At 45.2% G+C, this 13,776-nt stretch overlaps 1 protein-coding gene across 2 annotated transcripts in view; it reads right to left on the bottom strand.

Annotated features, from left to right (window-relative positions):
- Positions 1-4,110: 4,110 nt before the first annotated feature.
- LOC137423912 (uncharacterized) overlaps positions 4,111-13,776 on the bottom strand; it is a 9,873-nt gene continuing 207 nt past the window's right edge. Inside the window, exons 2-3 of one of the 2 annotated variants that reach the window (XM_078774806.1) lie at positions 7,138-7,197; positions 4,111-6,619 (exon numbers count right to left, since the gene is read on the bottom strand). In XM_078774806.1, coding sequence (XP_078630932.1) covers positions 4,629-6,596 — 1,968 coding nt within the window. In that variant the 5' untranslated portion in view covers positions 6,597-6,619; positions 7,138-7,197 and the 3' untranslated portion in view covers positions 4,111-4,628. The remainder of the gene's footprint in view (positions 6,620-7,137; positions 7,198-13,776) is intronic. The other variant, XM_078774807.1, reaches the window with a different exon arrangement.

Here is a 13,776-nt window from a genome sequence, read left to right as displayed (position 1 = left end):
GTGAGAAGACTGATGATGAGGAAAGTGTTTTGGACCCGAAATCGCAAAGCAAAATTTGATGATTGGCAGAGTGAGGATTGGCAGGCGATTGGTAAAGTGATTGGCAAATTTTTGATTTGTGGAATTTGGACGAGCAAAATTTATAGTGAGAGATACCCGATGTGGTGGGATGGCAACTCTGCCATCTCTCACAGCGGGGGCAAAGGAGCACTAGTTATGGGGTTTATGGCAGTGAAAACTAGCCAGGGAGGGTTTGGATAATGTATGGGGACCTAGAAGATGACCTTAGGTAACGTTAAGATTAGGTAGTGACAATGATACCTGTAGTGGGGACGCAGGTAGATTAGAGTGGATGATAATGACGAGGGAGCGCAATAGTTTAAAGGGACAACTGGGAAGCGCGAGTTTCAGATGGGAGTAGGTAGATTAGATGATGCCGTGTGAATGGTTAAAAAGGTGTGATTGCACAGGTGTGCAACTGAACAGGTGTATGGAGCAGTGTTTGAGTGAGTGATAGTGATGTGAGTTGTGTTGACCAAATGGTCCAGGAAGGAAGGAGGGTGCCAGTGGCACCAGGTGTGATTGCACAGGTGTGCAACAACAGGTGTATGGAGAATGGCTGTGTGGAATAAATGGTAGTGTGGAATATCTGGAGTATTGGAATGGATGGTCGTGGAGTGAGTATGGTGGAAACTATGGAGTGGAGTGGATGGTGCGAAGGTGTGAGTGGGGGAAGGATGGACCCCCATCACGAATACCCGGGGAGGGTAGTTTAAGTGTTAGGTAGAGGGTACAGGTAAATTGTGGTTGGATATTGGCATCTGTGGTGCGTGGTGGAAGAATGGTGATTGGATGGGTGCATTAGTGTTGTGGAAATGGCTGGGCGTGTGGCTGAATTCGTAGTTATGATCATGGCGCACCATAGTTTCCCCACCTGGTGTCCGGAGTAATCAATTCCCTTGGGGTTCCAACTGCATGCCAGTCCGAATCCCTTGGGAGTTATGCTCGGAACGATGCCAGTTGAAGGCTATGGTCCTTGACCATGACATTACGTCACCAACTCCCTCGGAGCTCCAGCTGCAGGAGGCTGCAGTTCCTTGGGGGTTGTGGTAGTTGCATGACCATTTGTAGTTATGGGCACTCCGCCACTGTTAGTCTGTCGGCCAGGTGAGGCCGCAGGTGGGCTCTGGGAGCCAGTAGAGTTGTTGTGGATGGGCCTGAGGATCCGGAGGACGGACCCGGGTAGTCCTGTGCCAGAGAGGGCACCGAGGGGTGAGAGAGCCAGGAGGGGCCTTCCCCAGTTAGGGTAGTTGTGTAGTTGTGAGTGGGGCCTGAGGACCCTAGGAGGAGGACCCGGGTAGCCCAGTGCCAGAGGGCACCAAGGGGTGACAGAGCCAGGAGGGGCCTTCCCCAGTTAGGTAGGTTAGGGTGAGGAGCTAGGTAAGCTCGGGTGGCAACTACAGTGGTGGAGGTGTGCAGGTGGGTAGGCCTGCTGGGAGAGCTACACGCCCCAGTCCTGAAATTGTGCAAGGGCACAGGGAGTTGAATCGGGGGAGTGAGACCCCAAATTGAGAAGCACCACAGTTTAGTCAATGGGAATTGGTTTTTAGAACCCATAGTGTAAGTTGGCCAATGGATTGGCAGGGAAAGACCCCGGGTAGTGTAAAGTGTGTTAATGTCATTTAGACAGTAGTTAGGATGAAAATCTCCTCGCACCATCTGCATCCACTCACCTGGGATGACGTACCTCCACACCATGCCAGGTTGTTTTATTATTTTTGATGCAAATGTTTGGAATGAGAGACGCATCATGACGTGGGTGTGACATTGTGCTTTGTGTTCCATCTCTTCCTCCTTATGAGGATTGATGATGAATTGGGTGATGGCAAATTTTGGTAAGAGGGATTGTGGTAACAAATTTGGTATAGGGGGAAGATGTGACGGTAGCGACGGATTTGTAAATGTGTAGATTGTTGTACATATGGGGTCGGGGCAAGGGTAGAGTAGGTGACAGGGGGGGTGACGTACGGAAGGGACGAGCTTTTCTCACTTCGCTCTCCGTACGCATTTCGCCTTGCATTGCCTTGTTTGATGTGTACCCTTGTGACCTTACCCCTCGCTCATCTGTCTCTCCCCCCCTTTGTCTCCCACCTGAGGACCTGTGCGCCGAGGGGAGCGTGCGTGAGTCCGCCATTGTGCGCCCGGAACTCCCAGAACCAGCTGTCTGCATCGATGAACCACATTATGGACCACATGTCTGTGGCCGAGCACCACTGATGGACCCCATGGGTTGGGGCATGGCCCCACTGCTGGAACCGGCCATGAAGGCCCGAAATCTTGCTGGCGGACCTTGATCACAGGGCACCGATGCCCCACAGGTGAACCACACTAGTAGGCCCCTGTGGGCCATAAATAAATAAAATGGACATGTTGGGTGCATTTTTTATTGCAAATAGGCCGCCAGCAAAGGAAGATGACAACACCAGGAAAATAATAATAGCCAGTAGAGGGAGCCGAAGAGCAAGAGACCACCTGCAGGGTTAGGGGTTGTTGTTTTTATTTTCATGAACAATGATGACTGTGCACCGATTGGTGCTTGAGGGTGTGTTGGTGCGTTTTGGGTGCTTTCATGGTGCATTGATGCAGAGCAGACTGTCTCCCCCCTAGAAAGAACAATCACAGGTCCTGGGTTGCGTTTTGTAAATAAAAGTAGCGTCATTGTAAATAATGCTCCCCACCGTCAGTGTATAGTTTGAAGACCATTCCGCAATTCGGTTAGCTGTGGGCGTGAGTCTGTTAGGTAGGGTGCAATGGAGCAGCGGGACATATTTATTTATGTTTTAAAACTGTCGCACTCAGGGTCAGGTTAAATGTAGAGGGAACTACACCTACGTGTCACACTAAATTAAAGTAATAGGCCCGGGACGTGCCTAAGAGGAGGAGGGTGCAGTGTTGCGGATATGAGGATTGAGTTTTTTTGATTGTGTTGTATTGTATACCAATTGTTGTGAATATTGCTTTTGTCTGGACCCTCCTGCCTCCAGTGTTGTATAAAGGTCAAAGGGCGTTCCCGTAGTTAGTTCAATAAAGCATACATGAAGGACACTATAATATCCCTGTTCAGTAGTTTATTTCCTTATTCTGTGTATTAGGTTAAGGCTTTGTCTTCCATTAAAATGACACTCCATTGCACCAAGTGAAATAAGATAGATTCCCTTCATTCTTCATTCCCATTCCCAAAACCTCCATTTCCCCTTTCGTCATGGCCAAGCCTCGATTGCCGATTACATCCCCTCCAAAACCACCATTGAACATGTGCTCGGGTCGGGGAAGAAAGGCGTGCCCACCCGTCGTCATCAAGGGCGGAGCCAGAGGGTCGCGCGACCAACCAGGGCCGAGGTGAGCACACCGATGGGCGTGTCCTGAAGGCCGGCGGCTTGATCGCCGGAGGCGTTATAAAAGCGCGCGCGCAAGGTACTGCAAGAGATGATCCAGGAGAACAGAGAACCAACTGGAGGAGAACCAACTGCGAGAGTACATTGAGATCACCCAAGGAAGCTTTGTACACAGCAACGGCTGATCAAGTGGGCTGATGTTTGTTCCGGAGCTGGTGCTTTTCCGAGCAGAGTCCGAGGCTGGCATGTGAGCAAAATAGTGCGGGAGCCCAGAAACATTTGTTTCACATCTCGAGTACAAAAGGTTTGAGGCCTGGAATATATGCATCTATGATAGGAGACCCCAAAAAGGCAATTCTTAAGTTCTGCAATTCTGCACAGCAACCAGGGGGCGCCACCAAAGACCCCTAAATGTGACTCTTAATTCACAATTTGAGTACATCTTTCAAACTTGTCTTAAAATGTTCTCTATAGGAGTGGAAATCAGAATTCCCAATTCTTAAGTTTTCAATTTGTGTATTAGGTCGCTTAAGAACGACCTAATTAATGCTAATTAACGCTAATTAGCATTTTTAATTCACAATTTGAGTACATCCATGAAACATATGGCAATGTATTCCTTAGGTCATCCTAAATCAAGATCAGTCATTCTTAAGTATCCATTTCATGTATTAACCCACTTAAGAATGCACACTGACAAAAAGGAGAAACATAGATTGTATACAAACACAATGTTTTATTTTTTTATAAACTACACAAAAATGTACTTAGTATGCATGAATTATGCTTCAAAATCAGATCATAGTAAGTCATGTAGTAAATTGGCGTCCTGGTTCTACCGCCCATCAACAATTAAATCTCAAATCTCGGAACAAAAAACAATTTTTAATGTTAATTTTATAAAAATTAATACCTAATGTCTAACTTTTACTCTATTAGCGATATTGCTGTTTTATCTCTGACTATCGCTTATAAACTATTTAACATGTTTAAGCTAATTACCCTGAACTAAAAACAAATTTTAATGTATGTAAAAACTCAACTAACTATATCAACGAAAAATTATTGAATTTATCTCAAACATCAACATGATTGTATATATGTTGTTTTATCCAACATTCCTAACATTATTTTGCTTAAAATTTCAAAAACATTACAAATTCCCTGTCAGGATGCTTTGGATATGTACCGTACTGAATATAATCGTATGAACAGGTTTGGTCGATTGTAAACCTACACATCACCATCATCACCATCTCCTTCAACGTCCTCTTCATCAGAAGATGACTGCGCTAGGACCTCATCATCGTCAGCATCAGCTAATTCTTCATCATCTGGAACGAGCGACTCCGGAAGTTGGTCTCCCTCAAACCAGATGGGTTTATATTGATCTCCCACTAGTTCCCATCCGTCATCCTCTGATGGGTGTTGCTGGATGATTGGCTGGTCAGCATTGGCCCACATTCTTGAAACAAGCGATACACGCTTTATGTGGGCAGCAACCTCTCTTTCGCATGGAGGAATACTACTGGCATCAGCTCCCTTCAGCTTTTCAAGTGCAGTATATGGCTGGAGTGCAGTATCTGTACTCTCAAGGGTTCTCTTCCTTTTGCCTGTCTTTACTTGCCGAGCACTAGTTGAGGTTGAAACTGCCATGACAGCAGATGCTTCACGTTCTTCATCAGGTGCTGGCACATTTTGGTACAGAATACCCATGGTATCGTGCAGCGAATTGGCTCCAGACATGGTTTGAGTCATCTCATCGAAATTGTCGAAGGCTAATCCGACTGGTTTACCTACGACTGTTCCTTTTGGACAAGCAAGCTTCTGTTCTTGAATGGATTCAGCTGTGGCAGTTTCAACTTCTTCCAATGTGTTGTAGCTTAAACAGTGACCAAACCTGTTCAGGACTTGAACCATTTTTTTACTGCCAGTGACCGACTTAACACTCATACCAAGAGCTACATGTTTTGCAGGTTTTGCGCGACCCCGTTGTACAATGAACAAGGCATCCTGACTAGACGAATTTGCGCGGCGCTTTACTGACTCTGTATATCGCTCTGGTTTTAGCCCTCCGTACAAAATATTGAAAAAATCTACTACAAGTTTTGGGGGTGACGAGTCCCCGTTTCTTAAATCCTCCAATGTCGGACATTCAGGAAGGTCGACCTTTTCAACCTTGAGCAACTGGTTGCGCAAAAGCAATGCTGCTTTGGCGATTGTTCTCTCATCAGTAGATGTGTAATCATATACAACACGAATTGCATCATCTGCGGTTTCTGCATTATATAAGATGTTTCCAAGCCTTTTCCCAAGTGAACTCTGTATCTTTATGCGCGCTTTGAAGTGACTCATCAATGTCCTAGAGAGGCTGAAGGCGCTTCCCCTGGGCGTTTCTGCGGATGCCGAACAAATATCAAGATAACGTTCATATACAGAATTAAGAAGTTCAGGTCTGTTGTCTATTATTACAGATTGCTCAATGTATGCAAAAATGTCCAACACACTGGTCTCAGAAGGCGTTTTTGTTTCACGTGTGTCCTTTTGGGAAACTCGATTGGCTGACAACAAATACGCACTTTTACATGAATGATGGTAGTGGGCCTCCTTGGCAATTAAATCCGTATCAACTACTTTTGGAATAACCTTACTGTCATTTAATGTCTTTGCTGCATTTTGGATCGATACACCGGCTTCAATGGTTTCACATCTTCCCAACAGTTCGACGCTTCCACCTTTGAGTCGTTTTATCTTTTTCTCACAGAATAGACAAACAGGTGGCAAAATCCCGGCAGATGATGTAGAAGGTGCCGACTCCTTGGATGGACGTAAATGTGGGGCATTGCTACGGTGAACATCACTGGCGGCTTTAACAGGCGGCGTTTGGGATGAGATGGCGGTAAAGTTCTTGTAACAAGAAACATGGTAACCATCCATTTCAGCAGGAGACGTAGGCAATCTCTGAACTACACCACAATAGACAGAGTCCTGGAAATGTTGCTTTTGCCGTCTATTAGCTGCTGCTGTTTCTACTGCTTCCCATTGCGTATCCTTGAAAGGTAGAACGTCTGGACGAGCTTTCTTGTCTGCACTGCGTTGGATGTGAAGAATACATCTGCGTTCCAATGATGAAACAGTAGGCTGGACAGTAGGCTGGACAGTAGGCTGGACAGTAGGCGTAGTATTGGTGGCCGATTCCATGGTTGCATGTTTCAAATCATTGTCTGAAAAATAAAATCACAGCGGGTGGTCAGTGAGCATGGCGAGTCAGTCAGTTTTGGTCAGTGAAATCCAAAAGAAGTTATTTCAAATTTTGAGGCAATAAGTCATTATTTTCTACTCAGCTGTGGTTCGAACCTGAAATCGGTATGCATACAGAACTTTGGATACCCTCATCTGCCTGGACATTTCCTGCGCGCCACCTAGGCCTAGGGCTACATAATTCTGTATCGGCCCCGAATGCTTATTAGGCCTACAGCATAGTATTGTTTGTTGGGTTAGGGTTAGGGTTGGGTTAGGGTTAGGGTTAGGGTTGGGTTAGGGTTAGGGTTAGGGTTACCATGTTTCTTGTTACAAGAACTTTACCGCCATCTCATCCCAAACGCCACCTGTTAAAGCCGCCAGTGATGTTCACCATAGCAATGCCCCACATTTATGTCCATCCAAGGAGTCGTCACCTTCTACAACCTCTGCCGGGGTTTTGCCACCTAACCCCAAACCCTAACCCTATTTGTTGACTTACCTAAGCAGTGATCTAGGCATTGCAGGCAACATCAGACATTCTGCAGCCGATTCAGAGAATCTATGGAGGGAAAGAGCAGGAGATTCCCCATGATTAGGTCCTATGATAAACCGACAACTCCCTCTACAGGGTGTCCCAGAAAGTTCGTCCCTCAAGATAGTGTCACAAACCTGGATTGATAATGTGTTAATATTTCCCTTTAAGTCACTGGTTATTATTCCCCAAACAATGTTGTATATTGGTCCCAGTTATTCACTGCAGGACAGTCATTTCTGTAGAGAGGCACTTCCTGTTTAGGGTGTAATTGGCTCAAGTTAGGGAAGAAGCCTCCCCATTGGCTGGGAGGCCAAAACTCCTTCCTTAACCAAAACTGAACACCCTCGATCCGGCCAGCCAGACAGGTGTGTGCATGCTCAGCACTGGTGTGGGTGTCTACTTGGGGCCTGCCCTCAGGTCAGCACTCCAGCCCCTCCCTTGCATATAAGGGAGGGCCAGCCAGGGAGTGGAGGGGGGATAGCAGCCAGTGACAACCCAAATTCCGTTACAATACTGACTGCATTCTTAAGTGGGTTGATGCATGAAATGGACACATAAGAATTGCTGTTCTTGATTCACGATGATCTACTGAACAGTTTGGGACCAATTTGAAAGATGTACTCAAATTGTGAATTAACACTCACCTTGCCAGGGACGGGGTCAATGAGTACATTTTGCGTTCTTAAGTGGGTTAATACATGAAATGGATACTTAAGAATGACTGATCTTGATTTAGGATGACCTAAGGAATACATTGCCATATGTTTCATGGATGTACTCAAATTGTGAATTAAAAATGCTAATTAGCGTTAATTAGCATTAATTAGGTCGTTCTTAAGCGACCTAATACACAAATTGAAAACTTAAGAATTGGGAATTCTGATTTCCACTCCTATAGAGAACATTTTAAGACAAGTTTGAAAGATGTACTCAAATTGTGAATTAAGAGTCACATTTAGGGGTCTTTGGTGGCGCCCCCTGGTTGCTGTGCAGAATTGCAGAACTTAAGAATTGCCTTTTTGGGGTCTCCTATCATAGATGCATATATTCCAGGCCTCAAACCTTTTGTACTCGAGATGTGAAACAAATGTTTCTGGGCTCCCGCACTAAAAGAACATAGAGCACATTAAGGAGATCATCATCCAGGGAAGCACAAAGCCTGTTGTAGTCCTGGCAAAGCACGCGACGTCCACAGCAGCAGCAGCAGCAGCAGCGGCGGCCACAGCAGCAACAACACTCAACAGCCGCTTGGGGCCTGGACGGCGGTTTTGAGCAGGGCCGCGAAGGAACGGCGGCTGCTAAACGCGCCGATCGTGCTGCAGGACCCCTTGGACTTTCCTCTCCCTCCAGCCATCCACCTCCCGCCAGTCCTATCATCATTCCCCGCGTGAGTCTGTCTTTGTTTGTTCTGTCCTGGGTATTTAATTAAGTTTGTATAAGCTAGGTTGCACTGTGTCTAAAATCTTCTGTAAATTATTTTCTTATCTTTCCTTCTCCTTGGTTTTTTTGAGCCTGTACATAGTAAATAAATTATATTCGTATTGCCAACCTTTTTGTCTTCTTCTTCTTCACATCCGTGTCGCCTTTGTCTTTTCCCTATTGAATAGCTGTGGCGCGATCCGGCCAACGTTCGGGGATCGGGTTAATCGGGGTAACTGTTAGGCCGCGGTGCCATCCGCTCAGCAAACCAACATCCTTATCCGCTGGCCGTAACAATATATATATATATATATATATATATATATATATATATATATATATATATATATATATATATATATATATATTGTTACGGACCGCGGATAAGATGTTGTTTTGCCGAGCGGATGGCACCGCGGCCCTAACCGTTACCCCGACTAACCCGATTCCTGAACGTTGGCCGAATCGTGCCACAGATATTCAATGGGGAAAAGACTAAAGCGAAGGATGTGAAGAAGAAGAAAGACAAAGGGTAAGGAATACAAATATCATTTATTTACTATTTACAGGACCAAAAAAACCAAGGAGAGGGAAAGATAATAAAATAATATACAGAAGAACTCAGAGACACAGTGCAATGCTAGCTTACCTACAGTCTTAATTGATACCCTGGGACAGAACAAACAAAAGACAGACTCACGCGGGGAATGATGACAGGAATGGCAGGAGGTGGATGGCTGGAGGGGGAGGAGGGTCCAGCTGGAACCGCAGCACGGTCGGGTCGGGGATGAGCAGCCGCCGCCCTCTCTCGATCGGCGCGTTTAGCAGCCGCCGTACCTTCGTGGCCACGGACGAAAACTGCCGTCGAAGCCCTGAAGCTGCTGGGGCTGAAGCTGCGGTGGCTGAAGCTGCGGTGGCTGAAACTGCGGTGGCTGAAGCTGCGGTGGCTGAAACTGCTTTGGCTGAAGCTGCGGTGGCTGAAGCTGCTCTTTCAGGGATCCCTTACTCAACTCTCCTCAACTCAACTCTCTTGGGGGCGTCGGGGCCGCGGGTTATATAGGCCACACCCTCGAACCTTCGCGAACCTCCCCGAGCGTTCTCTCTCCGCCCTCTCAAGCCAAACCCCTTGTACTTGGTTGGTTGTTCGGGGCTGGCTCACTCCTCCCCTCTATGACGATGGGCGGGCACGCCCTTCTTCCCCGAGCTGACCACGCTTAATGGCGGCAATTGTAGTTGGCAATGCGAATGGCAATGACGCAGTTGGAAATGGAGGTTTTGGGAATGGGAATGAAAGGGAATCTATCTTATTTCACTTGGTGCAATGGAGTATTTCAATTAATGGAAGACACAGCCTTACACTAATACACATAATAAGGATATAACTGTCAAAAAAAGATATATCGTGTCCTGCATGTATGTTTTATGGACTAACTACGGGAACGCCCTTTGACCTTTATACAACCACAAACGGAGGGAGGAGGGGTGATATTTTACAACAACCTTTTACAACAACATTTTACCACAACAAAAAAAAAAAAAACATTCTCATATCCACAACAATATATACAGTATATATATACATATATATATCTATATATATATATATATATATATATATATATATATATATATATATATATATATATATATTTATATATATATATATATATATTTATATATATATATATATATATATATATATATATATATATATATATAGTTACGGTTTTTAGAACCTTCACTAGTAAATTTTAGCAAATGTATCCCTTATAAATATCCCCCTGTAAATATTCCCATCAATTGGCTTGTTAAAGATCGCACCCTAGTTAGTCCATGAACAACACGTAGCGAACCATAGGAGCTCTTCGTAGTTATCTCATTATTATGTGTTTCAGTTAAGGACCTGTTCCCAATAGTTGAATCTGCGTTGCATTAATCAAATAAGAGTAGGCCCGAACTTCCCTTCAAAAGCGGTGCAAGTGGTGTTCTAACTCCCCACCAGCCGCCATTGGCCATGCGGTCGGGCCGGGGAAGAAGGGGGAGGAGCCCCCAGAACAGGGTGTGGCACATCAGCTCGTCTTAGGAGGTGGAGTCAGCAAGCCCTTACCGGCCAAACAGCACCGCGGTGAGCCAACCGGTAGGCGTGTTCTCGAACCGGCGGCTTGATTTCCAACACAGCAATAAAAAGGGCTGCAAGGGACTGCTTGGCCAGTTGAGTGAGAGGGTTCCGAAGGAGTTGGACGGAAAAGGTACAATTCGGTGAGAAGGTACGAGTTGGAAGAGAGTTGGAGGAAGAAGGCAGAGAGAGACGAAGCTGCGCGGAGCTCTGTGACAAGCTGCTTCAAAAAGCCCTACCGCGTGAAATGACTACGTGTACCTGCCGCTGGCTGCTCGCTTCCAGCCCGGAGCGTGGACCTGGAGCGGACCTCCTTGCTGTACCGTGCCGAACCTTCCAGCCCTGTTGTCCCACCTGGACCTTCTCCTTCCAGTGATTCCTGCCTGCTATTCCCCTTTCATGTAAGTCTGTGTTTGTTCTGTCTGGGCGTTGATAATTAAGACTGTTTTAAGGCTTGCCCTGTGTATCTTCTTCTTCGTCCTGTATATTGCTGTCGTTTCTCTTCCTTTGGTTTTTTTGTTCATAATTAATAAATGTCTGTTATTTCTTACTTTTGGTTTCTTCTTTCTCGTCCGACCGCTTTAGTCCCTTCTTTCCATTGAGTACCTGTGGCATGATTTGGCCAACGCTCGGAATCGGGTTGAGTCAATTGATAACGGCTCGAACCGCGGATTGCTAAACCGCTCGGCAAATACCATCTTGTCTGTGGTTCGAGCGGTACTTGTCTCACTGTTTTGCGGCGGGATTGGTGAAGGTATTCGGGAGAACACCTTGACCAATAACCCTGATCAATTCCACCCAGCAGAAGAGCGTTACAAGTACCAGGACCAGAGACGGCCAGCTTAACGGGCCAAGGGGATTAACCCCCCCCGCCCCTCCCCCCCCCTTGCTAAGGGGAGTGCCGTCTCTGAGATCCGTAACAATATATATATATATACAGACTTGGCATTTAATATGGAATTTTTTTTTTTTCTTGACGGGTTTACTTTCTTAACTCAATATATCAATCTGGTGAGTTTCTTTTACACTTTGGTGATTTATTTGTTAAAAGAACCATGTCACTGATTGTCTGTCGCAGCAAGAAGTCAACAACAGGATTATATCACAGGTGGCGTGGCAAAATGTATGGACAGGTGCATTTGATGATTGGCTTCACATTCAGGTATTCAAGGGTTGTTGGTTCTGTATTAGTGGAAAACAACTGCTGCACGTCTCCAAAAGTTATTGCCGCTTCCTCTGGAGATGGTCCGTCAACTCGACAATGCTGTTTGTCATGGAGTTGTGGCTTTACAAAATTACGTCATGAAACAGCGTGCTATTGCTCGGCAGTATGGCATCACTCAAGGTCAGGTGTCAAAGATCCTGAAACGAAATGCTCAGAGGGGTGTCCCTACTCCAATACCGAGACCAGGACGTCCCCGCAGAACCACAAGGAGGGATGATCGCCAGCTGCACCGGTTCGTCCACAATGGCCGTACCAAGTCAGCTAATCGGCTTAGGGCTGAGTGGCAGCAACTGGCAAATGCGCCTGTATCCAGAAGGCTAGTCAACCAACGACTGGTTCAAGCAGGCTATCGTGCCAGGCGTCCCCTGAGAAAGCCACGCCTGACCAGACAACACCGCTCGCGCCGATTGCAGTGGGCCAGAGAGCACCGTCAATGGCAGACAGGACACTGGAATCACGTGATCTTCAGTGACGAGTCTAGATTTATGGTCTATCGTGAAGATGGCCGTGTCCGAGTGCGCAGACAAGTGCATGAAGCCTACAACAAAGATTGTATAGTGCCAAGAGTCCAAGCTGGATGTGGTGGGGTGACCGTTTGAGCTGCTTTTCATGCAGGGGGCAAAACTGACCTGGTTGTTCTGAATGGAAACCTGAACCAGTTCAAGTACAGGGCCATTCTGGAAGAAACATTGCTTCCATTTGCTTGTGCAGCCTTTCGAGGAAACTTTGTCTTCCAAGATGACAATGCACGGCCTCATCGTGCTCGCATGATCCAACACTTTCTTGCTGACCGTGGTGTAGAGCATATGGAGTGGCCTGCCATGTCCCCGGATATGAATCCGATAGAGAACTTGTGGGCAGAATTAACGCGTGAAATCGACCACTTGGACCAGCAGCCGACCTCTGCGCGTGAATTGCAGCAGGCTATTGTCACTGCATGGCAAGCGATTCCTGTCCAAACCTTGGCAAATCTCGTGAACAGCATGCCTCAACGTGTACGTGCTCTCCTGAATGCTCGTGGGGGTTACACGAAGTACTGTACTGTAATTTTACTGTCTGTAATCCCAGTCGTAATTTAACTTTTGTTTTTGTTAAAAAAAATTTTGGCTACTGTGCAAAATAAAGAGATACTTCTGGAAAACGTACAGAAGTTTAACACAGTACTGTCCGTGAATTGAGTTCGATATCAGTTTACATCACTTTCAAGGATCAAATTATTTGCTTCGAAATGTCAAATGAGGTTTTTGTTTCTTTTAAAGGTCACATTAACAAAATCTAGAATAATTTCAACATAATTCCAATGAACTTTTGGTTCTAAGTCATCTTGAAAAGTAAGTTCACCCCCACAAAAAAAATATTCCATATTAAATGCCAAGTCTGTATATATATATATATATATATATATATATATATATACAGTATATATATATATATATAAAAATTAATTTAATATATAAAATATATTTAATAAATAAATATAAATATATCTAATATAAATGTATATAATAAAAATATATAAATATAGCCTATCTAATATAAATATATCTAATAAATAAATATAAATATATGTAAGAAATAAATATAAATATATCTAATATAAATATATATAATAAATAAATATAAATATATCTAATATACATTTGTAAATAAATATAAATATAATATAAATATCATATAATGTGTGGTATAATGTAACCGGTAATGTGCGAGCCAAATATACACAGCGGGAATCCACAAAGGGCCGGGGAAGCGGATCCCACATCGGTTTTGAAGTCACACAAAAGGAGTCTCGGCCAGAAGCGAGGGCCCATTTGTGGACACTGGGGCCAAGGGGAGGGAGGCC

This window comes from Myxine glutinosa, chromosome 3 (assembly GCF_964187855.1).
Source record: "Myxine glutinosa chromosome 3, kmMyxGlut1.1, whole genome shotgun sequence".
Lineage (NCBI taxonomy): Eukaryota > Metazoa > Chordata > Myxini > Myxiniformes > Myxinidae > Myxine > Myxine glutinosa.
Note: the sequence above shows the minus strand (reverse complement) of the source record. Positions and strands in the feature narration are given on the sequence as shown.